The sequence below is a fragment of the Chelmon rostratus genome, chromosome 7 (assembly GCF_017976325.1).
Source record: "Chelmon rostratus isolate fCheRos1 chromosome 7, fCheRos1.pri, whole genome shotgun sequence".
Taxonomy (NCBI): Eukaryota; Metazoa; Chordata; class Actinopteri; order Chaetodontiformes; family Chaetodontidae; genus Chelmon; species Chelmon rostratus.
In genome coordinates, this window is record NC_055664.1 from 587,376 (window position 1) to 615,073 (window position 27,698).

Genomic DNA, 27,698 nt, shown 5'->3' on the forward strand with positions numbered 1-27,698 from the left:
TTACAACATTACCACAAAAACATATATTACTAAATAACCATGTTCATTATAAACTAAAGGACAATTTGAAATCATTACAACATCAGTCTTATTTTTGTAGGCTTAATAGTCATTCCTATCAGCAGTATTAATGTTATAGTCTATAAGATAATTGCCTAAATCTGGGAACTAGAATGAACTGAGAGAAACCACTGAAACTGGTATTTGCCGTGATAATGACCTAAGACTAAAAAACTTAATTTTGTAATTCTCGTATACATTTTCATCCATTCTATGTATTTTCAGATTTTTCAGACTTAACCCTCAGTCTCACACTGACTATGATTTGTCATGTAGTAAAGTAATGTAACATGTCGCTGTTCTCTCACCGGTGTCATGCGTAATGGAGCATGGGTGCCAACACCTTGGATGACACGGTTGAGGGTGTCAGAGAACATAAAGCGAAGCTCTCCGGAGTGGCAGTACACTGCATCGATCTTTGGCCACCAGTCCAGGTGGGACTGAAAGTAGGCAACACAGGACAAGATATGACAAGTAATGCATACAACTATTCTATCATCACTAGTTTGGAAAAAAAAAAAAAAACTTTGCAGACTTACGTTAGTGATTATTCTGTGCAACGAGTTGACCAGGACAAAGTGAAAGGTGGAGGGAGAGGAGGAGGCCAAACAGACCTTTGGGACAAGGAAGAAACACTCACAAGAATTAACTAGAGCTACTTATATTATGTATCTGCTCCATGTTACATATAGAAAACAACAAATGAATATCACTTCTTTTCACCTTAAAGTGCTGGTTGTTGTGAGGATTGATGCGGAAACAGGAAACAAAGCAGTCCATCATGAGCTCCACATCAGCGTTCTGGCTGCCCGTTCCCCTCCAGAATGGTTTGGCTGGGTTGAACAGGAGAGCCTGGTGGGAAAGGGAGGGTCTATGTCACTTCAGGTTATTCAAAAGGACATTTCTGGTGAGATGGAATTCAGACTCGTCACATTACGCTCATAGAGAGAAATAACTGGTTAGTATATAAAGTCTTTCAATCTAAGTTTGGAACATTTCTTGGAGTCCATCCAGCAGCATCCAGCAGTATAAACAAACTTTAACCTTTTCCCCCACCCAAATTAAAAATTATTAGGGTGAGGGAACATTATGTTTTACCTTTTAAAAAAGCAAAACCCTCCCTAAGGCCATAGAGCATGAATCTTCAATGGATTAAAAACATCCATGCATTAATGAACTGACCAAATTAGTGATGTTCAAAACTAGTATTTACCAGCAGATATTAGCTCAATGCAGATATATCAGTATTGACATCAGGTGGTACGGTCTCCTTTTTCCTTTGAGTTAAAATAATTAATCAAAACATTTTTCAGTTTCAAATGATTTAATTTTGTAGTTGCTGTGACCAAAATGGATACAAAGAAGATGAACGGTACTTGACACAAAGAGAGAAAAGGCAGTTTTTAGTAATTGGTCAGACCTTAAGATCCATGACGATGGACTGGACCAGGAGGAAAATGGTTGAGTGATCCTCCCAGTTGATGTAGGTGGATGCTTTACACAGTTTGACACAGGCAATGGCAGCACTCTCCATCAGCTGCTTACTGCCACCCTGGCCAGCTAAAGCTTTCCGCAAACTGTCCAAAAACAGTTTCTGCAGATACAACAGGACAGGAAAGGGCGTGTGAGTGCTCTACTCAGTCTCTGTGTGTGTGTGTGTATGTGTGTGTGTGCTTTCTTCCCACCTTGTTAGCCTTGCTGTCTTCTACTGTGTCTTTGGAGATGGTGTGTGTAATCTCTGGACAGAGGATGAGGAGGATGATCTGCAGTGGCCACACAGCTGCCTTCCGTTTGGCACTCTCCGCGAAACTGTCTACTAGGTCAAACAACTTCTCTGCAGCTTCTGAATCCACACCATGACCAATACACAGACAATTAATAACAGCAACTCAATTGTGCTAGACATCAGAAAACTGCCTCAACCACTAACAAACCTGTGTAGCTGACAATCTGTGTTTTTGATTATACTGCCTATATTTCACAACACAAAATTTAAACTCCCCAATCCTTTATATAATGTTTTAACACTGGTGGCACACTGGTTTAAGGATAAAGATAAAACCAAACATGATTAACATGGTAAATTGTAGCATAACCAACATCATTGAGAGAGAGGGTTAATCCTAACCCTTTCTCTACATGGCTCTGGGCAGGGTTGCATAATTCTGGGAATATTGAAGTTTGAAACTTTCCATGGGAATTTATGGGAACATGGGAATAGAACCAAACCTTTACCACAAGCAGACATAATTGAAACCCTTCCAATAGAAAAAAAAATGTTGTTTAGTTTAACTTAATTAAATTCAATTAACTTTTAACCAAAACATGCCATACCATCCCGTACATATAGACCTAGTATTGTTTTATATATGCATTTTTCACCCCAAATACGTTCGCTTATAAAATGTTAAGTTAAGATATTCAATGGCAAATGTATTTTTGCATGCAAAAAATAATTTCCAGACTTTAACAGTAGTAGTTTTTCCAAGTGCTTTAAAAGGCAGCTGGACTGGTCCCAGGGATTTATCCTCTTGCACTATCGTTCACACCTTCAGAGTCATGAGTCATAACATTTTGGCCAGACAAGACCGATGGTTTGAAAAAGGAGTGAAAGAAGCCAACTACAGCAAACTGAGAATGACCAACAGAGGAGGTGGTCTACAACACCTCTTGTGAGCCACTTACCATGTAGTCCTGAGATCCCTCCCCAGGCAACCTATCACCCATTCACACCATGACTCATGTGACCCTAATGACTCACATGATGGCTGGGTCAGTGACTCACATCTCAACTCTCAAGGTGTGAACAATATTGCCTGGGACTCCCCGACAGTCAGTTAGAACTGGAGAAGCCTAAGAGAACCTCAATGTCCAGTTGCCTTTTAAGGCACTTAAAAATACCATGATATGGATGAATGAGAATCTTCACAGAAATGTGACAATAGTCTTCTAAAGGGCATTTATGACATTGTTTTCTAGTCACAGTCTAGATGGTCTCTGGAACTGGATATTTTGTTAATTTTAAGAACACTATAATAACACTATATTAACCACATTAAAAGGGTGAAAACAATTGGCAACGCCGCTGGTGCTTCATAACGAAGAAGAAAAAAAGAGAGGAGGAAGTGTTTTTTAAGCTAATCTTTACAGACATACAGTGGCTTGAAAAAGTTTTCATATCCCTTGAACTTTTCCACATTTTGTCACGTTCTGACCACAAATATAAATAGATTTTATTGGCATTTTATGTGAAAGACCAACACAAAGCGGCACACAATTGTGAAGTAGGAGGAAAATTATACATGATTTTCAATTTTTTTCACAAATAAAAAACTGAAAAGTGTGGCGTGCAAAAGTATCCAGCCCTGTTTTCTCTGAGTGCAACCAGCTGCCTTCAGAAGTTGCCTGATGATTTCTGAATGATCAAATGTTGACATAATGATTAAATAGAGTCCACCTGTGTGTAATCTAACCTTAGTATAAATACACCTGTTCTGTGATGGCCTCAGAGGTTTGTTAAGAGGCCATTGGTCAGCAAACAGCATCATGAAGTCCAAGGAACACACCAGACAGGTCAGGGATAAAGTTGTGGAGTTTAAAGCACGGTTAGGTTGTAAAAAGACTTCCAAAGCTTTGAACATCTCACGGAGCACTGTTCAATCCATAATCAAGAAATGGAAAGAGTATGGCACAACAGAAGACCTACCAAGACGTGGCCGTCCACCTAAACTTACATGCCGAACAAGGAGAGCACTGATCAGAGATGCAGCCAAGAGGCCCATGGTAACTCTGGAGGAGCTGCAGAGATCCACAGCTCAGGTGGGGGAATCTGTCCACAGGACAACAATTAACCGTGCACTACACATATCTGGCCTTTATGGAAGAGTGGCAAGAAGAAAGCCATTATTGAAAGAAAACCATAAGAAGTCTCATTTGCAGTTTGTCAGAGGCCATGTGGGGGACACAGCAAACATGTGGAAGAGGGTGCTCTGGTCAGATGACACCAAAGTTGAACTTTTTGGCCTAAATCAGGCATGTCAAACTCATTCCATAAAGGGCCGTGTGGCTGCAGGTTTTTGTTCCAACCAAGGAGGAGCACACCAGGCCAACCAATCAACATCAAGGGATCACTTAGTTATCAGCTGAAGACTGAGATCAGCTGATTAACTGATTCCAGCCTGGTGTGCTCCTCCTTGGTTGGAACAAAAAGCTGCAGCCACACGGCCCTTTATGGAATGAGTTTGACATGCCTGGCCTAAATGCAAAACGTTATGTGTGAAAACTAACACTGCACATCACTCTGAACACACCATCCCCACTTTCAAACATGGTGGTGGCAGCATCATGTTGTGGGGGTGCATTTCTTCAGCAAGGACAGGGAAGATGGTCAGAATTGATGGGAAGATGGATGGAGCCAAGTACAGGGCAATCTTGGAAGAAAACCTGCTGGAATCTGCGAAAGACTTGAGAATGGGACGGTGGTTCACCTTCCAGCAGGACAACAACGCTAAACATAAAGCCAGAGCTACAATGGAATGTATAAAACAAAACATATTCATGTGTTAGAATGGCCCAGTCAAAGTCCAGACCTAAATCCAATCGAGAACATGTGGCAGATCTAAAAACTGCGTTTCACAAACGCTCTCCATGTAATCTGACTGAGTTTGAGTTGTTTTGCAAAGAAGAATGGGCAAAAATTCTGGATGTGCAACGCTGGTAAAGACCCCAAAAGACTTGCAGCTGTAATTGCAGGGAGAGGCAGTTCCACAGGGGACACTGGGGGGCTGAATACTTTTGCATGCGCACTTGTCAGTTTTTTATTTGAGAAAAAAAAATTGAAAATCATGTATAATTTTCCTTCTACTTCACAATTGTGTTCCGCTTTGTGTTGGTCTTTCACATAAAATGCCAATAAAATATATTTATGTTTGTGGTCAGAAAGTGACAAAATGTGGAAAAGTTCAAGGGGTGTGTCTGGATTGAAATACAATCTTTTAACTAGAGAGGTAGCATATTCAAGATAAAATGTGGTCTTAACTTCCCCTTTCAACTCAGCCTGAAAAAAAAAAAAAATCACACTGATCTGAGAGTAAGTGACAGGCTGGGACTGGAGGAAGATGTGGAGATGTGTTAAGCATCACTGATTTGTTCAAACTGTTCATTCTGAGGTGGCTCTTCTTTAATATCTGTGATTATATTTGGCCATTGTGCCATTGTGGACAGGTACTACTTTTTGTCAGAACTAGATTTTAGTATCAATGTGATGCAGTACCATTACCTATCAGGTATTAGCTTGATTATTCAAAAAAGATCTCATCATAGACACCCATCTACAAACACTATTCTAATGAAATTTTCAGAAAATGTACTATTACACTAGCTGTGTTTTCAGTCTAAAAATAAAGACCTTGACTAAAAATATGCTTTCAGCTAGAGCTTAAAGTACATATGATAAATCACTGATGACTGGCTTGGTTTGGTTACTTGTTACAATTTGCACCTGTAGAGCACTGTTTGGAAGAACAAAGTCAAATTAAATCATGGGCAGAATGTGAGATTTGACAATGAACTGATTATTCACTCAAAGAAACCAATCAAATCTAAATTAGACTGAATGGTTTAAATCAATTCATACCTGCCATATCTGCCTGTGGTCGCTGGTAGAGCATGGTGAACTCATCTGGGTAATTCTCGACCCAGTTCCAAAATGCCTGTAGACAGAACAGTATAAGAAGCGGTACACCGGTGAATTATCCACCTAAGAATAGGCCAACTGAGCGCTCAAACAATTCTCAAAAAAATGATAACAACTGCTAAAGTACTGTTGACATTACAGCTATTCATCAGCATAGTGCATATAAATGACTGAATTTATTGTAACTGTACACTACTACAGTCGAGTCAAGGTTTTGTAAGAACCATTTAAATGTGAAGTTTGGGACAAAAACAGCGTCGTACAAGTACCTTCTCTAAACTGTTGATGACTGCTAGCTGAGCAGGTTTCTTGAGAGCTCTAAACTTCAGCACAGTTTCTAAAAGAAAAAAACAGCATTACAGCAAACAAAAGAATTAACAGATACATCACAAACCTCTATCTGAATTTCATTTCTGACTCTCAAATGTAACAAATTCCTCTCAGGAATTCTTTATGTATATCAAGAACTCTTGAAGAAGCACTGGCACAGTCCTTTACCCAGCCTCAACTGTTTTAATGGATCGTAGCAATGCCTGGGTAAAGATACCGCAGATCAGCTCTGAGAAAATAAGACAGCTGACATCTGAAATGTGTGACAACTTCGAATGTGTAACACAGACCACGATGGAGTGTGTTCTTTTTAAGATGTTCTGAGACTGATGAAGTAAACTTGTAAGAACAGTAGAAGCTAACCTTGTAGCAGCCTTTTTAGCTTGGAGCAGTCCACGTTGATGTACTGCATCAGCTCTATGTCATGAACATCCACATTGTCCTCCGAGCACACTGTCAGCTCCTGTAGCCTAAATTGACCCACAAATGCACACATGAATTTTGCTGCTTTAAATGCAGTCAAAAACATTAAGAAATTAAATACGACATTTTATTTTTTTAAAAAGTCTTTTGCTCAGCACACAACTTCTTCTTTCTGCTATTCTTTCTTCTGGTAATGCTCAACATGTACATGTACTTCCAGTAGGGCTAGACCAGGGGTCGGCAACCCGCGGCTCCGGAGCCACATGCGGCTCTTTCATCCCTCTGATGCGGCTCCTGAAAATAATTAATGTGCATTTATTTAAAATGTATTTGATTTTAGATCGTTCGTTTTGAAAGAAATCGCTCGCGCTCACAGATGACAGCTTACGATCCTGCGTAAAGATGAGGTTCAGGAGCAGAAATCACATTAACCACCTTTGATTAACATTTTAATTGCCTGTTATTTAGCACATATTCATATTTTTTCATTGTTCAGTGAAATAGTCCTTTTATTGTTAAGGTTGACAGCTGACTGCACGCGCCAGTAAAAGGATGACGGCACGCAGAGAGTGGTCGCATTTTTACGCAATTTTACTTTGCTGCCGGTGGAGAATTTCAGTTTGGTGTTTTTTTTTTTCATAAATACAAGGATTCAAATAGACAATGAGAATTTTACTTGAAAGAACCTTCAACCCAATGTCTTTTTGTCGGACTTCAAAATGTTTCGATTGCATGCAGAAATGTAATTTCTTTTTCTCTGCAGTCGTTCATTGATTTCATATATGCAACACATTATCGTTTATATGCAGCGCTATTTTATTTGACATGTCAAAAGGGTTTTGTGGCTCCCAGTGTTTTCTTTACTGTGGGAAACGGGTCCAAATGGCTTTTTGAGTGGTAAAGGTTGCCGACCCCTGGGCTGGACCATATGGTTGATAACATCAATAAATATCATGATATTACCTGATAAGCAAATGACTATACACATGCCAAATGATATAAAATGTGTTCAGTTGTTATGCATTGTGTGAGACCCAACTCTTATACTCCGGCATTTTTGCTTAAAACAAATACAACTCCATTCTCAAAAAAGTTGGGATGCTGTGTAAAATGTAAACAGGAACAAAATGTGACAACTTAAAAAAAAATTGAAATCCCATATTTAATTGAAAATAGGGAACATATCAAATGTTGAATATAAGAAGTTCCATTGTTTTGGGAAAATCATATCCTCATTTAGAATTTGATTGCAGCAACACATTTGAAAAAGGTTTGACCTGTGGCGACAAAAGGGGTAAAAAGTTGTGGAATGCTCAAAGAAAACAGCTGGTGGAACATCTCACAATTAGTTAGGTTAACTGGCAACAGGTTAGTAACATGAGCATCCCAGAGAGGCTGATGGGGAGGGGTTCACCACTCTGAGACAGGCTGCAGTGGCAAATAGTGCAACCATTTAAGAATAATGATTCTCAATGTAAAATTGCCAAGAATTTCACTGTCTACAGTACATAATGTCAGTTAAAGACTCAGAGAATCTGATGTTTTTTTAAAAACATGTTGATGGTATCAAATTTAAATTGAGGATATCATTTTCAAAAACAATGAATTTTCACAGTTTCATTTTCATCATTTCATTTGATATGTTGTCTTTGTGCTAGTTTCAATTAAATATGGGGTTTCAGTGTTTTGCAAATCATCAAATTCTGTTTCTATTTACATTTCACACAGTGTCCCAACTTTTTTGGAAACAGAACTGTAGTTGCCAATTTAATTTCTGTCAACTAATCAATAAATCGAGTAATAATTTCAGCTGTACTGGACAATACCTGGTAAGTGCAACAGCTAATCACAGAGACAGGTCCAAAGAGACCGCTCGGGGTTTGGAGCCCCCCTTAAAAAGATCTCAAAAATACCTGGTGGAGATGCGGCTGAAAACAGCATTGAAGTTGTTGCAGCTCAGAGAAAAGAGGACAGCTGAGGCTGAGGCACGGAGTTCAGCAGCATGCTGGTGGCCCTCGCGGTATGTATGGATGAAATGGCAGATCTCTGGTAGCAACTGTTTGACCAGCATGGTTTCATCCAGACGCAAGCAGTCCTTCGATTGCTGAGAAGGAAGGATAGAGAGGAGGACCACACTTTTTCATTCTTTGACTGTCTGGAAATCTGATGTTTTCTAATCACAGGTTATGATAGATGATACAAAAATGTAAGTCTTGTAGACAAAACATGAGACTCACATAGCTGTTAAAAAGAGGCTAGTGTGGAGGTGGCTGCTCTGCATGTACATGTCTGCACTGTACTGCAACTTGGGTAGAAGCCATCAATAACACAATTCTCATAGTTGTAGATGAGGTGTATTGAAGAAAAACAAACATTGGTAATAATATGGTGCATTAATAAAAATGGAAAAAAGTTAAGGAAAAGTTACCACAAAAAAGTCGATTACCCAGAAAAATCAGAGGCAAATTGGGAAATTCTAATTCAGGTACATCTTAGGATTCAACACAGCAGATCTATTTCCTCCATCCACTTACCCTGCTATTAGTGCTATAATACACATTAATAGTGTTTACTGCCTCCACCGTGTCTGTTTATTTTTGTTGTGTGTGTACATTAGGACAACTCATAATGTTATGGAACATTCAGTTACAACTTTAGTAAACCACTGCAGTTTTTCCAAGTATGCTCTTCAGTGACATTTCTTGAGGCATTCAATTTCATTTTACTCAGTACCACACGATAGGGCACAGGACCAATCCCTGTGTATTTTATTGATCAATATCTGCTACATAAACCACCCTTTGTTTCAATACATTCAGGTGGCAAAAATATTCAAACTGTTTTTAGTGTAGACTGCAGGCCAATATGTGTTGTGAAGCTGCAATAAATAAATAAATAAATAAAAATTAATGTACAGTTAGAAAAGACATCCAACCTAATAATGGGGGTACAGACATCTAGAGCTGGGCCATAATTGTTTAAGGTTACATTATCATATTTTAGAACACGGCACTCTTAAATAATCAATTCTGATTGGTCAATCGCCAAAATTCATTTTACGGACATTACTTTTAATTTGATTGGAGAGGACAAAACACTTGACGTGTGGCTGGAGACTGACATGTCCCCAGCAACAAAGACAAGAAAAGTAAAGAACAGCGCTGGACCGACAGGAGAAGCAATATTAAGGCACAAGCGACTTGGGGACACAGAGGTTGACCAGGTTGAAGCGGACAGACATGAAAAAAAGACCAAGAAAAACACAGCATGAGCCTGCTAAAAGACTGCTGAGTGGAGACAAAACTGGAGATTTTTGACGCTGAACACTGAAATCAGCTGCTGCAGGACTTTTATCCATCAGTACAAAATAACAGCGGTAAACCAAACTCTGTCTCCAGCTATGTCTCTCTCAGGTCTGGGATCCCGTCACTTCTTCACATTTGACATGATTACGCTGAATAACTGTAAAGAAATAAGTTTTCCTGCCTGCCAGCCTGCACAGTGCGGGATGGTTGCTACGTAACGTATGTGTTTACTTTCAGAGCCGTTGCGCAATGAGAGCAGTGACAGATGAGACTATGCTAGTTTTAAATCAATAATACATGTTTTAATCACTATTTTATGTCACATTATTGAATGCTTTAGTAGTAAGCCGTGTTCTTAGCGGGATAATGTATAGTGAGCAGGTTCCGAGCAGGTTCAGGATTTTTTTAGTTAATTGGCTTCAAGTTTTGTAAATATATGCTTTTTTTCTGAATTGCAGTTGCTTTGTATGAAAGTGGCATCCTTAAAAGGCTGGGTTATTTACAATGAAGGATGGAGCGAGGTTCACCACTTTGTGAAACACATGATTGTGTAAAGAATCTTGCTACATGGGTTCAGAGACACTTCATAAAGATGTAGGACCATCAGCTATATTGTGAAGCAGCTTTCTTACCAAAATTGTGATTTAGAAACCTATTCCAATGCACAAGCACAACCCCAACCACAAATATAGAAAGGTAACTGGCTTCCATCTGACTGTAAACACTAATGACAAAAACTACAGGAAGCTGGACAGGAAGCTGAAGGTAGTTCCCATCAGATGCTAGATTCTCAACCAATGTCAGCAAATGTAAATGTCGGGCCTGCTGAACCTCCCAGAGATGAGAAGAAGGTGATTGATGGAGGATAAGTACCCTAACAGCGGTTTGTGTCTTGGTGAGCACAAACGCAGCCGTAGATAAAATAAATCATTTTTGAGTTTGATGGGTGAGAGGTAACAACCTTCTCCCAACACAAAAGCTTTTCATGAATGTGTGGATGACTGATCTTCAAAGGGACAAGATCAAATCATTTCAATATCCATTTTACAAAGGACTTAAAAACAAATGTTTTATCTACAACAAAAGATAGCAGGGTGTTCAGAGGGCAAGACTCACCCCAGCCAGGCACTTTTCCAGTGTGTCCAGGATGATGAGCTGGGAAAGATAGAGGTTTTTCTCAGAAGCTTCTCCAAATATTCGCTGTGAAGACAGTCACAATCAAAACATCATTCACTTAGCATATAGATATGAGTACACAGCATTAGGAAACCTTGGTGTCTACGGTATCAGAATCACATTATGAATTTGGATCACTACATGAGCTACATTCAAGTCAGTTGTTTACAGATATGAAAGCCTGTTTTCTCAATTGAGAATATAACAAATTATCAACAGCCTTAAAAATTCTAAAAAAGTAACTTGTGCTTGTTGGTCAGGGCAGAGGGAATAGAGAGACTGGTTTAAGGGTTTGATTTTCCTAAGTGCAGGGAGGAGCGCTACCGCAGGTCCTTCATTCCCACCACTGTCAGACTGTACAACTCTACTGTATAGTTATTATGTTCAATAACCTCTGTTATTCTCTGATCACAAACATCCAAATCCACGACTGCAGGGCAAAAGTCACTTTAAACTCTTACAGTCGTCATTTTTTTTTGCTCCGTTTGTTCTTATTTGCACCTTGTTCTTGTTCTTCCTATTGTTATTAGCACCCTTATTGTGCTCTTATCTAAACAAGAACAATAAAGTTGCTAATAGCAACAATAAAAAAAATAAATCACAGCTGTGCAAACCACAAAATTTAAAAATTAAAATAAAAAAAATAAGGTCATAGTGGATTTGGATGTTTGGGTATTTGTAATCAGAGAGGAACAGAGGTTAACTATACATTGGAGTTGTACAGTCTGTCAGCGGTGGGAGTGGGAACCTGCTGTAGCGCTCCTTCCTGCACTGAGGGTGTCTCAGTCGGCCACTGAAGGAGCTGCTCAGCTCCTCTACAGTCCAGTGCAGTGGGTGAGAGCTGATGTTCATGATGGCTGTGAGCTTGGCCAACAGCCTCCTCTCACCCACCTCCTCCACAGATTCCAGTGGGCAGCCCAGGACAGAGCCGGCCCTCCTGACCAGCTTGTTTAGTCTCTTTCTGTCCCACTCTGTGCTGCCCCGGGCCCAGCAGACAAAAGCGCAGAGGATAGCAGAGGCTACCACAGAGTTATAAAAAGTCCTGAGCAGGGGTCTGCACACTCCGAAGGACCTCTGTCTCCTCAGGAGGTGGAGGCGAATAGCTGCCTATATAGTCAACTAAGGTGATGCAGCCAGGTGAAAAATCAACAGTTGCCTGTGTCAATCAGCTAATGTCTTAATGCGGGTACCACGTCTTTCAGACAAGTTACTCTCTGAGCATTCCTAAAATGATCTAAATTGGATCTGGCCTCGTCTTTCACTTTTTTCATTGAAAAAGTGTTATTTCCACTCAGTAATTTTGTTCCGGAAGATATATGGTATAAATCAGCTTCATCAGATTTAACATTTGAATACTAATAAGGTGACACCTCCAGAAAGACTTTGTGTAACTACAGGCCTGATTAGTACAGTATATGTAAAACCTTAACCCATAAGAACCCGGACCCATTTCTGCTTTTAGGAAAATTATGGGGGACATAAGACTAAATCGACCACATAGAACACATTTCTGACATTTTTTTCAAAACACCACCCCCTACCGTCCAAGATCTCAAATGTTACATATGTGTCACATTGGGCGTCGAGAACTCGGATTGTTTCATGTTTTAGGAAAATCTGGACGCTTCTTCTGTTTCTCTGGTTTTTCTTTCATACTATTTACTTTTATATTATTCACTCAATAGCCATGTTATTAGGTACAACTGTACACTCTAATACAATCCAATACAACCTTATGATGCCTACAATATTCTGTTTTTGTTGCACTGTCATAAAGGGAATTATTCAATTTGATGTTCAAGCACTGAAGTCATAGTTAGTGGTGTTGTATGGGACTGCATTATATTCACATGTGTTTCTAATATTCTGCCCCCTCATGTATGTAAATAGGAAGGACAAAAAATAGATAATAGACAGCAATATACTGGGACAACAACTTATTAGAAAGCAGTCCAGCACAACAGCACTTTAAACTATTAAACTACATTTCTGGCAATGTCATCAAAAACAGAACTTTATTAGCTTTGTGAAGATAAATGTTATAGCAGAGCTTTTGTTTTGCACTGCATTGGATTGTACAGGAGTGCTTACTGAGAGCATGTACCACCTTTAAAGGAAAAAATTTACTCTGCTTTAATACAATACTCCCAATGTCATATGAATGTTGAGAGTTTTTGGTCATCAACATGTTTCTTTTAAGCAGGTTCTTCCTTAAAGACACCTTGAAACTCTTTCTTGCAGAAAATCAGGAGGAACTGCATCCAACAAGTTTTGTATCTTTTTGAAATAGACAACTCAACAATCACACACTGTATATAGCAACTGGCCATGCGTGCAGAGGTGTGACAGTGGGCATGACTTGAACTTATCTCTTCCTTTTTTTCATTTTTATGTCACTTTGTGTTTGAACAATAGAGTGGAACATCATAACTGCCTTCAAGGAGAAACTGTCCAGAAAGTGTTTGCCCACAGTCAATATGTGACTACTCTGGGAAGGTTTTGCTTCACTACCAGTATGAAGATGCAAAATGACGACCACAAACATTAACTCTTTCAAAAGTGACAAAACTATAGAACCTACCCACTGTCCTCTCCTCATACAGAAGAGGAACAACCCCACTCACCATGTTGTTGACATTTTTGAGGATGGTGGTGAGACCACTGATGACAAGGGAGAACTTATATTTTGAGATGTTGATCAGACATTCCTTGTTGTGCTCTGTGCTGACTTTGGTGTGGGTGTTCTGGTGTCCAACTTTAATGGGAAGCTGAAAGAAAAGACAAAGAGGATGACTATGCAGACAACACACCGTTCAACTCCTATAGTATTACATGACAGTGAAGTCACTTTACCATTATGAATTAATATACCATGTTTGTAAACATTATCAGCTTTGCTATGTTTATTATGCTGCAGTCATCACATACACATATGTCACATCCTGTAGCAACCACATTCAAATCAGACTGATCATGTCCAATACATTTTTAATGTAAGCTGTGGACATGCCTTCTCTAAATGATTCGGTACTAACTGTTTCTTTTGATGACTCTTAAATGTCCAAAAGACTGATCAAGTGGTAATGAAACAAACAAATACTTGCAGTAATGACTGTGAAAGAAGAAGTGATGACACAAAAAGAGAAGATAAATTGAATTAAAAATAAATGACCATAAATGTGTTTTCGTGATTGTCCCCTAAGGGTAACAAATGGACGATAATCCAGGATCAACATCCATGAGATGAGGTGTGGCTGTTGCTGCTTGTTTAGTTCTGCTTTTGACTGGGTAATTGCTTTATCAGCTCAGCAACCCACGGGAGACTCTCTCTACAGCTTGTTTCCCTGTTTTTTGGCACTTTGAACAGCAACTTGGTTGTGATCTTTTCTTGTAAGATAACTCTTACTTTTTGTTTGGTCACTTTGTCTTGGGTTGTTGTGATGGATTCCTTGTGTGCAGTGATGTGGTTTCTGACCTCTGTGTTACAGCAACTACACTCCACATTTGTTGGGGTCCTTGCGGGTGGTTGCTTAGGAGTAAGTTGCCAGCATTTGTGGTTAGTAGTTACAGTTGACTACAGCGACCACTTTTTCTTGTGGTCACTTGTGTGTTGCTGCTGAATGCAAAATAATTGGAGGGTCTGGTATGGCATTCCAGTTCATCAGGGCAGTTTGTGTTGCTGTTTCCTACATTCATCATAATAAGAGTTAAGCAGACTCTGGAGTGGTGGAGCACTATTCTCCTGTGCAGCAATACACAAATGACCTTCATGGAAGAATCATCAGAAGAAAACCTTTCCTGCGTCTTCACCACAAAAATCAGCATCAGAGGTTTACAAAGGAACAACCAAAGAAGCCTGATGCAAAACAAGTCCTGCAGACTGATTAAGTTTAAACACAACTTTTTGGCCACAATGAGCAATGGTATATTTGGAGAAAAAAGGGTGCAGAAGTTTGTGAAAAGAAGTGTTGAACATGTGGGTGGATTAATCATGCTTTGGGTTTGTGTTGCAGCCAGTGGCACAGGGAACATTTCACTGGTAGAGGGAAGAATGGATTCAATTAAATAACAAATTCTGGAATCAAACATCACATCGTCTGTAAAAAAGCTGATGATGAAAAACAGATGGCCTCTACAACAGGATAATGATCCTAAAAATTAATCATGTCCACAATGGACTACCTCAACAGGTACAACTGAAGGTTTGGCCATGGCCCTCACAGTCCCCCAACCGAACCATCAATGAAAATCTGTGGATAGACCTCAAAAGATCAGTGCATGCAAGACAGCCCAAGGAACTTACAGAACTACAATCCTTTTGCAAAGAAGAATGGGCAAAAATCCCCTTAACAAGAACTGAAAGACACCTAGCTGGCAATAAAAAACATTTGCCAGCTGTGATACTTTCCAAAGGGGGTGTTGCTAAGTACTTAGTACTCATTTACATGCAGGGTATCCAAGCTTTGGCTCCAGTCCCTTTTTCCCATTTTAATTTTAAAACTGTATAAAGATGGAAATAAAAAGGTAATATGTCATCTTTAACTTTATGCTGTTTGCATGCCACTTTATTTTCACACATTATGGTTTGCAAAGAAAAACATAGCCTACAACTTCTAATCATTTTAATTATAAGTGAATCTGATTAATGCATGGATTAACACATGAGGACCTGATGCAACTGCAACAGAAAAGCTTTGTTAAATTCAAAACTATTTTTCTTCACTTTCGCTGTTTCACATTTTTCTCATATTCTGAAGTTATGTCCAAAAACAGCCCACGCCTTTTTGCAGTCCACCACAATTCAGTCAGTGAGCTCTTTGTTTTATATAGCTACACCTAGCTATTCCGCTAAAGTTCTTACATACACTCAAGGGTACAATTTATTAGGTACACCTTGCTAAAGCTATTGCAAACTATTACAACAACAACAACTGTTGCAGTAACAGCTGCAATGAATACCCCCGGCAGTTCACACCATTGTACAGATTGAGGCAAAAGAATTACAGACTTTGTTGCGCCAAAAAATTCTTATTGGGGTGTCTATTTTATGGGTGGAGCAAAAGAAAAAGGTGCATGCATGAAAAAGAGAAAGTAATAAATGCATTTACAATCTGCAACTGAAGTACAAAAATCAAGACATAATGAATAAACTAGCTCCTTATCTGTCTGTTGAAGCACAGGAGCCCTTTCAGTAGACAGTGGACCCTGGTGTAAACATAATAAATCCACAGTGAATCATCTCACAGCACTGCCCCTCCCATGTCCAAATGCTGAATATCTTTTCCCATAATCCACATTTTGTTATCTTTTCAGAGCTATAGTATGTATTGTAGTTTTATGTTTAGTTTGCCACATAGAATAGATGTCACTCCAGATGATGTCATACCTGTGACAATCACAATTGAGTGTTTGTCAGCTCTAGCATTTGTGATTTAAAAAGTACAGGGGTCATGTTTAAAACTGATATTTGTCAAACAGTGTTAATATATTTCTGAAAACATTTTTCATTACTTTTCACAACTTTTGTGATTTCCAGACCTCTTCCAGGCATGAGAAACACTATTTTGAAATTCCATGACCTTTCCACTTTTTTTCATGACAAACCCTGTTGTTTTAAATATCAAATCACATAAGGATCAGGCTTCGGGTAACTGATAATCCACAAAATAATTTTTGTCTCAGGCCATATTCCAATCCTGTGTATTGGGTTGGGATACCCATAACATTCTAAGTAACTAATTTGCTCATGAGCCACAATGAAAGACAGTGGAATAGGCTTCAGTGAACAGTTCACATTGGTCAAATTCTGTAAGGAACACACATCATTTATTGCAGACCACTTGGCTGTGACAGAGTTGTCAGGCAGGACATTTACAGGAATTGAGCCAGACCTCTGCAATGCTTTCTCTAATTTGGATCAGATTTTCTAGGTAGGTATACAAGTCCTCATTGTACTTTGTTTGACACACTTTTGGCACTCAAATTTCCAAATGTAAATACATTTATGTATAAAAATGTATGAAAGGGACAAAAACTAAAAAAAAAAGATAATATTTTGCACATCTTTTACATCCCCACAAATCTAAGGACTGCTGCCTGATGAAAGCATGTGAACTTTCCTGTCTAAACCTTCCTGCTGCACCAGTTCTGCTTTGCACAATATCTATGGAGAGAGCAATGTCAGTCTCGATCTCTCCACAAATAGTATATAAAACAATAAAGAGCAATGTATACTTCAATAATGCAATTCAACTGTCAAACATATTTAAATTGGGCTCTAAGGTGCATTCTTAACATTGAAAATTGTACCTTAACAAGAGAAAGCCTGATCACAAATTCTACTTGCCTCATCACAAATTCAACTTGCTACATTTCAGCCACATCTTGAGTCCTCAATGGACCCAGTATAGATTTCAGCATGTTACACAGAATTCCATAATAAGGTCACATCATAAGGTGTGAGGATTTTGCTCAGATGTCATAAAGTGACATCTGAGTAAATCCATTCACGAAGAAAGGCCATGAGATGTAGCTGAAAGCAAGTGGTACTTGCTGTAAAAATATTTTTGTCAAGTATTACACACAATATTACATATGCATATGTATAAATATGATAGAGGCGTAGAATTGCAACACACACAGTATTAGCAAACGTTAGAAGACCATAGGACAATAAGAAAAAACCTGATCAGGATATCAAAAATATAAAACTCATCCAACTTCTGATTCTTTGTTACTTTAACACATTTAGGTCTAGTTACATCAGCTCTCAAAAATGCCTTGAGAAGAAGGCCAAAACTGTCTTCTAAACACTGCAATGTGAGCAACTGAAGTGGACATTAAAAAAAAATACAAATAAACAGCATCCAACCCAGAACTTTCTCTTCCAGTGACATTTCTCATGTGACAACTACTTTAAAGGGCTGCTGTTGATTAAAACCTGAAGGTGAACATCAGTATTTTGTTCATCCCAGGGTTAAAGAGAGGTTTTCCAAATCTTCCTTCCACAAGAGATCCACACTGACAACTCTTGAGATATTATACTAAACATTTTAACATACTATGCTAATCACTCAAAACAGCAAATCAAGGTGCAAATAAGAACAATAAGGGTGCTAATAAGAACAATAGGAAGAACAAGAACAGGGTGCAAATAAGCAACAACGGAGCAAAAAAATGACAACTGTAAGAGTTTAAGTGACCTTTTCCCTGCAGTAGTGGATTTGGATGTTTATAATCAGAGACATTAAAATAAACTGACTAGAAGGCAGAAGGGTTAGATTAACAATTACCAAAGAGTGAATGTAATACCTTAAGCCTACAATAATAATCATCTGAGCCGCTTAACCCTAGCTACAATCCACGATCTGTGGCACCATCCAAAGACTTCCAAAGACTAATTAAAGCCAAATTATTTTTAAATAAATTATTTTTTCCAAACACAAACTGCCAGATTTCCCTTTAAACAACAGAGAAAATTGATTTTGATAATGCAACTGATTGCGATGACTCATGATGAGAGTTGAAGATTACCCACATTTCCCTTTTTTATGACTGCAATGTTTATTAAATCTGTACATAGCTTGACTTTTACACCAATGTATTCATTTTTACAATAGATGGCGCAAGCTCTGGGATAATTAAAAGTTAGAGTTAAAACAGTTAAAAGTACCAACTGGTAACTGTGAACTCTTTTACTATTACCACATTAACATAACAGTCATGTAAACTGTAGTTATACATTCCTTGTGAAAAATTAAAAGAAAAATAAAGCTTCATTATAATGCTTCCCCTACCATATCAAAGCAGACAACTTGACGGGGGTCCAGATATTAGCTAGCAGAGAGCAGCATTCGCTGTTACTGCTAACGTTTCCTCACACGCCATTAACTTGCTTTGCTCATGTGAATGCAGCGTACTAACCCAGTCACATCTTATTTGTTTACATCAGATGGTCGGGCCTGCTAATGTTAGCTACCTAGCTGGCACGAAGGAAAACGTTAGCTAAGGAACTAAAACGTAATTAATAAAAAAGACGCTTACGTGCAAGCTCAAATGTCTCCGTCACGGTACTTTGCTGTGTATTTTGCGGTTGACTGCCTAACGTTAGGTCAGTACAAATTCCAGGACAAATGTAGGATACATCTGCTAATTGATCGTGGAAACGGCGCTAGCTAAAAAAAAGGACCTTCTTCAGTGTTGTTTAACCGGGAAAAGCAATACAGAACACATTTCAGCCAAGAAATTATTTCTGACGGGAAAACGCTCTTTAACGTCGTTCTTGAAAAAGGACATCGTCTGTGTAAACGTAACGTTAGGTGGAGTAGTGGGGCCTCAAAAAGGCTGCCAAAGCTTGCTACACCCATCCACTGAATCAACCCATCTTACCTGCTCATCAAATCTAGTAATCACGGCCTGGACCCATTCCACTGGTTTGTGAGCCGCCATGGCCGGGCGGAGGAACGCCACAACGCTCTACTGGTAAATCCAAGGTATAAGACCAGAGCTGACAGGCTTATAGATGCATGAAAATCTGTCCTGAATCGATGGAAAAGGGCGAAAGGGGCGAGTATTTTTCCTTTTCTGAGGAATTCACCATGCCACCGCCATGACACACCGCCGGAAGTCTTCTTCAGAGAAATAGATGGGAGGTGTTGAAGACTGGAGTCAAGGTACCTAGAATGAAAAAGACCACTTCCGGGCACAAGCTTCAAAATAACAACTGTTGTTTAAATATTTTCTCGAAATAATGAATACAAATGCAAGATGATATAAAAACACTCGTTGGATCAAATCAGCGTTTTTTATTCAAAAACGTAAGTAGAAAGCCCTATACTTCTGTTAAACGTTTTTCTTCTAATTTTCTAGCCCCTTGTTTAGATTTCCGAACATTTTATCTGCTGGTAAGGCTCCTAAAATTCTGACGTGGAAAAAAATACATCCGGATTTACAGCGATAAAACCACATACTACCTGATTAGATGTTCTACGCAACCAGCAAGAGCAGGTTTTCATGTTTTTTATGTATTTTATTTTGAAGCAGAGTTCTTTACTTCCGTTACTACTGTATTAAAAAAATATATGGCAAAACTGGCAGCTTGTTTGGAGCGCATGCGTGAAGACCGGTAACACCGGTCATTATGTTTGCAGTCCGAAGAATGGATTTTACTGGTGTCATTAACAATTGTTTGCTCTAAAAAAATACACACAATTTGGACACTTAACACTACCAATTACCCGCTCGGCTTTATATGCATAGAAAGTAAAATCATTTAAGAGTTATTTTCTTATTTATTCTAATGCAGCAAAAGTGAAATGAAAGAAAAACGACCCGTTCAAAATGTTTAGTGATTAAATACGTTTAACACAGACTCAGGGTTATGAGGCAAAAGGCAATAAACAAAGCTAGGAAAATCTAGTATGCTGACCATTAGCTAACCTCAGGATATCTAAAATCCTTGCTATGACAACTATCAAAAAAGTTTTCTGGCATTTAATTTTTTTCCATTGCATTTATTTATTAACTGCTCAATTCTATTTTCTGTACTTTTTAAATCTCCTGTCATGATAGTTTAAATGCTGTTTCAAAGCCGTCTCCACACTGATAGGGACAAAATGCTGGTGGAGAGATGTTAAATCATATTCATGGCTGGAGATGAAGAAACCCGGAGAGGGGTTTGGTAGGAATGGCCCACTTAATCTGAACCTGAGTGGTGCTTTGTTATTTGACTTCTGTGCTGGGGCCTGTTGCACAAAACTAGGATAAGGGATTAATCCAGGATATGTTGGTTATCCTGATCAAGGATCAATGTATCCTTGATCTGGTTGCACAAAAGTGGGATAAGGGGAAGTGGGATATGTTTTGACATAAGTTACCATGGAGATATATTCTGTGGAGCTAGCCTGGTCCAGACCAGGCTAAATTCCAGGATCTATTTAATCTCATCCCTTATCTCAGTCAGCAGTTACCACAAATGGAAACCAATATTTATTCCACTTCCCACTACATATTCTTATCACATTCAAAAAGACCCACTGTCATTATTTAAACATTTGTGATCATTAATTGCAATCATATATTATATATATATGCAAACACTATGCTATGCATACTATGCAAATAATGTATAAAGCAAAGAATAACTTACTGCCAGGTAATGTTCAGAATCTGTTTTGTGATAGAGAGGGATGTTATAAATTAAGGGGTGAGTTCAATTTTAAGATTCTTAAAGTGCGCACTACATTGAAAAGTTTTTGTGTTACGATCTGTGGAGTAAAACTATGGAACAAACTGTGTGTAGAGATAAAACAAATATCTAACATAAGTCAGTTTAAAAAAAGGTATAAAAAATTTATTCTTGTGACATATAGTAATGATTAATAGGTATTTGGGTGTGTTTTGTGAATCACAACACTTTTTTCTATACATAATGTAACTGTCAGTGTCTGCATACTGTGCACATGATTTATCGGTAATTGCTGAATATATGGATCATGTATAGGTTGAGGATGAATCAGGATGTTTCAGTCATGAGTTTTTTGATAAAAATGTAATAGTACTTAAGGGGTAGGGTTTAATAAGTTTAATCTTCTTCCTACTCCCTTTCGTTCTTGTAATCTGAGATCAACATGAATTGAAGAGGGTGACTTTTTTCTTCTTTATTTTTATTATCACTTTTTGTCTGTTTGCTTTGTTTTGTTATTACATGTTCGAAAAAAAGGAATCAATATAAAAATACACATCATACAGTAACATGATGACATGACGTTCCTTTATTGAATAGGATAAATCAAAGCAAGTAATCCATCAGTTCCTTTCAAAAGTGAAGTCACACAGTGCTCTAGAAAGATAGAAAGCACAGAATCAAAGCATATTATTCATCACAAGAATAAATACATATCCTCAAAGCTCTGTATAGAAAACACCCTGCATGTCTGCACACTGGAATAAATGCAGGACAAATCCATACTTAACAAATGAACAGACAAATGTCAGGCCTGTACACACAGTACACAGCACAATAGGCCAGATGAATAGCTATCTGCTATTGCAGGCCATATTCAACTTAAATGTACAGAATGCATTTTAACTGAAATAATTTAAAACATATTGGTCTCTGATCAGCCGACCACTGTCATCATCTGAGGGCACTCTGGGGGCCCTCTCCTTCCTCAGACAGGCCACATTATGGAGGACAGCACAAGCCACAGTAATATCACACGCTCTGTCTGGACTGACCCTCAGATGGTGCAGACATTGGAAGCGTGCCTTCAGGAGGCCAAAGGTCATCTGGATCCGAGCCCTTGTCCTGGCATGGGCATTGTTATAAGCCTGCTGTGCTCCCTGAGGGTCTGCGTAAGGGGTGAGGCAAAAAGGCTCACAGGCATACCCTCTGTCCCCCAGCAGCTTGCGCCATCAGGCAAAGTGGCCTGGCTTTGCTGATCAGGTAGTCAGCATTGCAGACCATCTGAAATGATAAGATGTAGACTATTAAACCAATCAATGCACATCACAAGCAATGTACAGTGTTCATAATGTCATAAAGTCATGTTCACCTGAATATTAATGCTGTGAAAGGATTTCCTGTTCACAAAATTTCCCTCATGGGCACCTGAGGGGTTAGGTCAGCTAGTGGTGACCCACCACATGTGCCTTGCTTGTGGGTTGTTTTGCTGTGCTATAAGTACAGACAATATGTGAGCAGGCACCCTCTGGGTACAAAGTATGTACATGCATAATATTTGTCAGGGCACTTACTGTTCTGCAGGATGTTCTTGTACTTTATCTTGACTTGCTGCCAAGTTTGTTTGGGCCCAGTCATGTTTAATCTGAAAATAATAAATTAAATAAAAGCTGTTTCATAATCAGAATACAACTACGTTTTTGGGGATGTTAACCCATAAGAACCCACGGTGACACAGGTGTCACACGTCCAAATTTTCCAAAAACATGAAATAATCTGAGTTCTCAACGCCCAATGTGACACATCATTTGAGATCTTGGACAGTAGGGGGTGGTGTTTTGGAAAAAAAAGTCAGAAATGTGTATATGTGGTCAATTTAGTCTGTCTTATGTCCCCCATAATTTTCCTAAAAGCAGAAATGGGTCGGGGTTCTTATGGGTTAATAAACTATTTGGATTGTTATTGTGATGGTTTCAGTGGAGTCGTGAGTGTGTGCAATACTTACGCGTTCAGGCGATCTGCAATGATTAGCCACGCTTTCTCTCATTGTTTTACGGCAGTGGCGGTGTTTCCTTTTTTTTTTAATTTGGTCTTTCACCTCTTCATATGTGTCCATAATTATCTCCTGCTCCAACGGAGAGAAGTAAGCTACAGGAGATGCCATGGTGAATCAGTGAATCTGTGATTGATTGCGGGCCCTATTTGAGGAGCTGTGTGCTGCAATTTATCAAGGATTGGTTTCACCTGGCTTGATAAATCCGTACCTACTTATCCTGGCCTGGCGTTTGTGCAACCAATTAAGCCTGACCTCTGTTGTTTTGGATTGGTTGAGCCAGGCTCAATAACTTATCCTGGATGTCTAAATCCTACTTTTGTGCAACAGGCCCCTGGTCATTGATTAGCCATAACAAACACCATGCCCGTGCATAGGGGGATTCATGGGGCAAAGTGTACTTTGTACTGGAACACTTTAGGCCAAAGATCAATGATTTATTTAATTTGTTACCGTGAAGAGCTGTAAAGCGATCACCACAGGCTGGTGAGTTAGATATATGGGCTGTGTGTATTCAAAGGATATGTCTTCTTTTTCTGTGCCATGTTGTCCAAAAATTTAAAACACATTAATGTGCCACACTGTTGCACCAGGTGACATGTTCCGTTTCTTTATTTATCCCATAAGTTTATTTTTACTGAATCTCACAAACACCCTCCTTCTGCCAGAAATACTGACTAGAGCACCTAATGGGGCTAAATCTGTTACTGAAAACAGTCCCCAAAAATATACTATTTCCTCATTTTATGTGATGTTTGATGAAAACTACAATGACCAGCTGTTTTAGACAATTGCTATCTTTTTTTTAAAACTGAAAGAACTTATTTGTGTGCTGTTTTTCAAAAGATTTTGCAGTACATTTTCAGTGTAAACCAATGGGCTTACAACAATTATAATAAAGGTACAATACTTCATACAATCCAAACGCAAAATGTATTTATTCCATCCCAATAATATACATATTATTAAAGTTTGTGTGTACAATGTCAACATTTCTGAGGCCAATTCATCCCCACCTCCACAGTAGCAGCTGAATCCCTCGTAAACATGACTGAATAAGATAAAGCAACACATAGACACCAATTCTCACCAGGATGGTCTTTTACAAATACAAATTTAGGCAATCAGAACAAGACTAAAGCTCAGTTAAGTCAGACACAACTTGATTAGTTGTTATGACTTAGACAGATAGTATTGAGATACACTTTTAGCTGATATAAAGAAATACAGATAAGTGCACATAAAACAAGAATTCTGCACATTAATCAAACTCAAAATCATGTTCAAAATGCATTTATTAAACTGAAATAATACAGCTGCATATCAGTTATGGCACCTTATTACATATTCTGCATGGATGTCATGGGTGAGTCAAAGATATGGTTGTCAATAACTTAATGGAAGCAAACAGGATAGCTTTCACACTAAAGATGAAGAAATTCAGGTATATTTCAGCATAATGGATGATAGCATATTCTACAATTACATTCAATAAGATAATTTAGAGTTGTACTCAGCTGTTCACACAAAGCATAAGCAAACTGAGTCCTTCTTTTCCCATAAAACACTCTTCATTCACATATCATTCATACAAACAGGTGTGAGCTCTGTCAAAATAGTGGTACATGACGTGAAATCAGGCTCATGTTGCATTGACTTCAAATATTTTTTTAAACACAGCACAGTCACAATAGGAAAATTGTTTTTGTTTTTTAACTTGAACAGTTTTTAACACCTCTGGATAAACTTGGCAATCTGTGTGCATGTCCTTTGGTATGCATGTTATTGCATCATTTGTAAGATATCAACATGAAACCATCTGCTCTAAAATGAACTGGACTAAATGAATGTCATTGTTGTTCATCTGAAGGCACAATGGTACGATTCTGCGCTTAGTTTGGTTTTTCTTCCTGCAGCTTCAAGCAAAGAAACACACTTTGGAGGAGGTTTTCATTAAGACGAATGGCAGGCCAGTCACTGGCCTGCAGAGGGAAGTTGATGGGGGTAATCCTTTGGGTATAGCCATTGTCAGTTTGTCAAATCCCAGTCAGTTTGGCAGTTCATATTTTCTTAGTAGAACTTGAATTTCTACTCAATAGCACCAGGCCTAGTGGCCACATAAACAAAAACAACAATGAGTAGCACCACAACAGCCAGTGTGGGCAGTACTACAGTGGCCACCTGCTGTCGCGCTTCCTGCATGGCCTGCTTACGCTCCTTCTTGTCCTTGGATGTTTCTTTCTTGGGTTTGCCTTTGAGCTGTCTCATGATGTCCTCACTATGCTCAAAGGAAAGAAAGAGAGAAACATACTATAATAAGTCAACTTTCAAGTCTTGTTTTAGACAGCTAAGCACCAGTTTTCTGGAAACAGACAGTGAACCTTATTCAAGAACATCTTTTCTATTCTTCTCCTACATACAAGTGTTCGATGTCGACTTTGGCAAACTCTCATAACTATATAACTTGTTGTAAAATCATTCATTTCAGTCACCTGTTTATGGGGAGGTGTAAGATTTGTTAGCATAATCCACACCCCCAAATGATGCTTCATTCACAAAAATCACATGTAGGAGAAAAAGGAACAATTCCACACTCTGGATCAGCTGTGTAAGTGGCATACATTTCTTGAATATTTAACTGTAGCATATGAGTTTCCATACCAACATATGCCAGTATGATAATTACATTTTAAAAAGAAAGTAAACTGTAGAAGCTCTCCATGAATTGTTAAGTCTAAAGAATGATATGGTGATGAGAATATTAATGTTGCATTAAAGGAAAAGTTCACAGTTGTCACAGTCTATCTTAAACTCTAGTCAGGTGTCCATGTGAACATTAAATCAGGTTTTGCTTGTTGTAATCCTCATGTTCATAATGGACATTAAAAGATCCTTTACAATGTGATTCCTATGTACTGTAAATAAGGAAGACAAAATCCATAATTCTCATTCTGTGCCAAATGTCTTCCAATGTTTAGCAAAAGTTAATATCAGGCTTTAACAGTCTGAATTAGACAAATCAAGTGGAGCTCTTCCAAAGGTACTATTTAGTAAAAAAAATCCCTCTGCCAGTCATGACAGCTGAAGTAGATCTTATTGATCACGGAACATACTGTAAGAACTTGTAGTTTCCATTTCCACAGAAATGACAGAAGTCTGATAGGAGCATGCAGTACTAGCATATTCAATTTCAACTCAATTCAATTTTATTTATATAGCACCAAATCACAACCGAAGTTATCTCAGGACACTTTCCATATAGAGCAGGTACAGACCAAACTCTTTATCTGCAGAGACCGAAAAATTCCCCTTTAATGAGCAAGCACTTGGCGACAGTGGTGAGGAAAAACGTCCTTTTAGCAGGCAGAAACCTCGAGCAGAACCAGGCTCTGGGTGGGCGGCCATCTGCTTCGACTGGTTAGGTGAAAGAGAGAGAGGCAGCCAACACCTGCTGTCTCCTTTTAAGTGTGTTAATATGCTCATGAAGATCAGAGACTTGTCAACACTAACAAACATTACTTTGCTTCAAGCATCCATGCTTTACAGAGAAGGTGCACTGGAAGGCTTTTAAATTGAACTGAAACTGAACTGAGCTTCTGCTTTTAAGTTATATAGATATAGATAGATAGATACACACAAACACACACACACACACACACACACACACTGGTACAAAGGTTTGGATACCCTTGTTCAAAATTTCTGTGACTGCAAATAGAAAAGCGAGTAAAAGATGACTCGATTTTACAAACAGATTAAAGTTAATAATAACACATTACTTTTTCATTTCAACCCTTTACGGTTTCAAACTAACACAAAACTGAAAGGGCCTAAAGCAAACGTTTGAGCACCCTGCATGCCCCGTACTTCGTAACACCCCCTTTAGCAGGTACTCGAGCTTCTAAACGTTTTTTGTACACAGCTAGGATTCTTTCAAGAGTCGAACACAATTAGTACTCAACACAATAACACACGAGCTACAACACACAAGTACGACCATGATCGCAACGTCCCCACTTTGAATCCGGCTGCTGCCCCGAAACGGGACTTCACTCTGACTTGTTCCAGACTTGAGTGTTTGTTTTTACCGTACACTATAAATAACCTTCCTGTAGTCTAGCAAACCCTAAAACACAAGACAAACACTATAACTTTAATCAATTTTTAATTTAACTCAAACTGGGTGGCTGGGCAAATCTTTGGTAAACAGTGCCGCGGTACGGCAGCAGTCATGTCCAACAGTTACCATAACATACCGTAATATTACAGCTACACAAAAATACTTTACCAGCTGACTGCGTGAGACACAAGAGCATGCTAGCGAAATACGATGACGTACAGGTTAGGGAGTTAGCCACATGGCTTCTCGTTTTCTCTCATGTACTACAATATGCTTTTAAGGAAGTTGGTGAACATAACAGTCCAGTATCCGGTGGCTCATAATTCTACTTAGCGTGTACTAACTTTAAGAAA

General features: G+C 38.7%; 1 protein-coding gene across 5 annotated transcripts in view; it reads right to left on the minus strand.

The window, feature by feature from the left end:
* The window catches only part of nf1a (neurofibromin 1a), a 123,665-nt gene extending 104,071 nt beyond the window's left edge, over positions 1–19,594 (minus strand). For 3 of the 5 annotated variants that reach the window (XM_041940003.1, XM_041940004.1, XM_041940002.1), the window contains exons 1-12: positions 19,378–19,584; positions 13,614–13,757; positions 10,930–11,013; positions 8,422–8,612; positions 6,449–6,555; positions 6,025–6,092; positions 5,696–5,771; positions 1,746–1,903; positions 1,481–1,654; positions 784–912; positions 600–674; positions 369–500 (exon numbers count right to left, since the gene is read on the minus strand). In XM_041940003.1, coding sequence (XP_041795937.1) covers positions 369–500; positions 600–674; positions 784–912; positions 1,481–1,654; positions 1,746–1,903; positions 5,696–5,771; positions 6,025–6,092; positions 6,449–6,555; positions 8,422–8,612; positions 10,930–11,013; positions 13,614–13,757; positions 19,378–19,437 — 1,398 coding nt within the window. In that variant the 5' untranslated portion in view covers positions 19,438–19,584. Of the gene's footprint in view, positions 1–368; positions 501–599; positions 675–783; positions 913–1,480; positions 1,655–1,745; positions 1,904–5,695; positions 5,772–6,024; positions 6,093–6,448; positions 6,556–8,421; positions 8,613–10,929; positions 11,014–13,613; positions 13,758–19,377 lie in introns of all 5 variants that reach the window. The other 2 variants (XM_041940007.1, XM_041940005.1) reach the window with 2 other exon arrangements.
* Between the last annotated feature and the right edge of the window lie 8,104 nt (positions 19,595–27,698).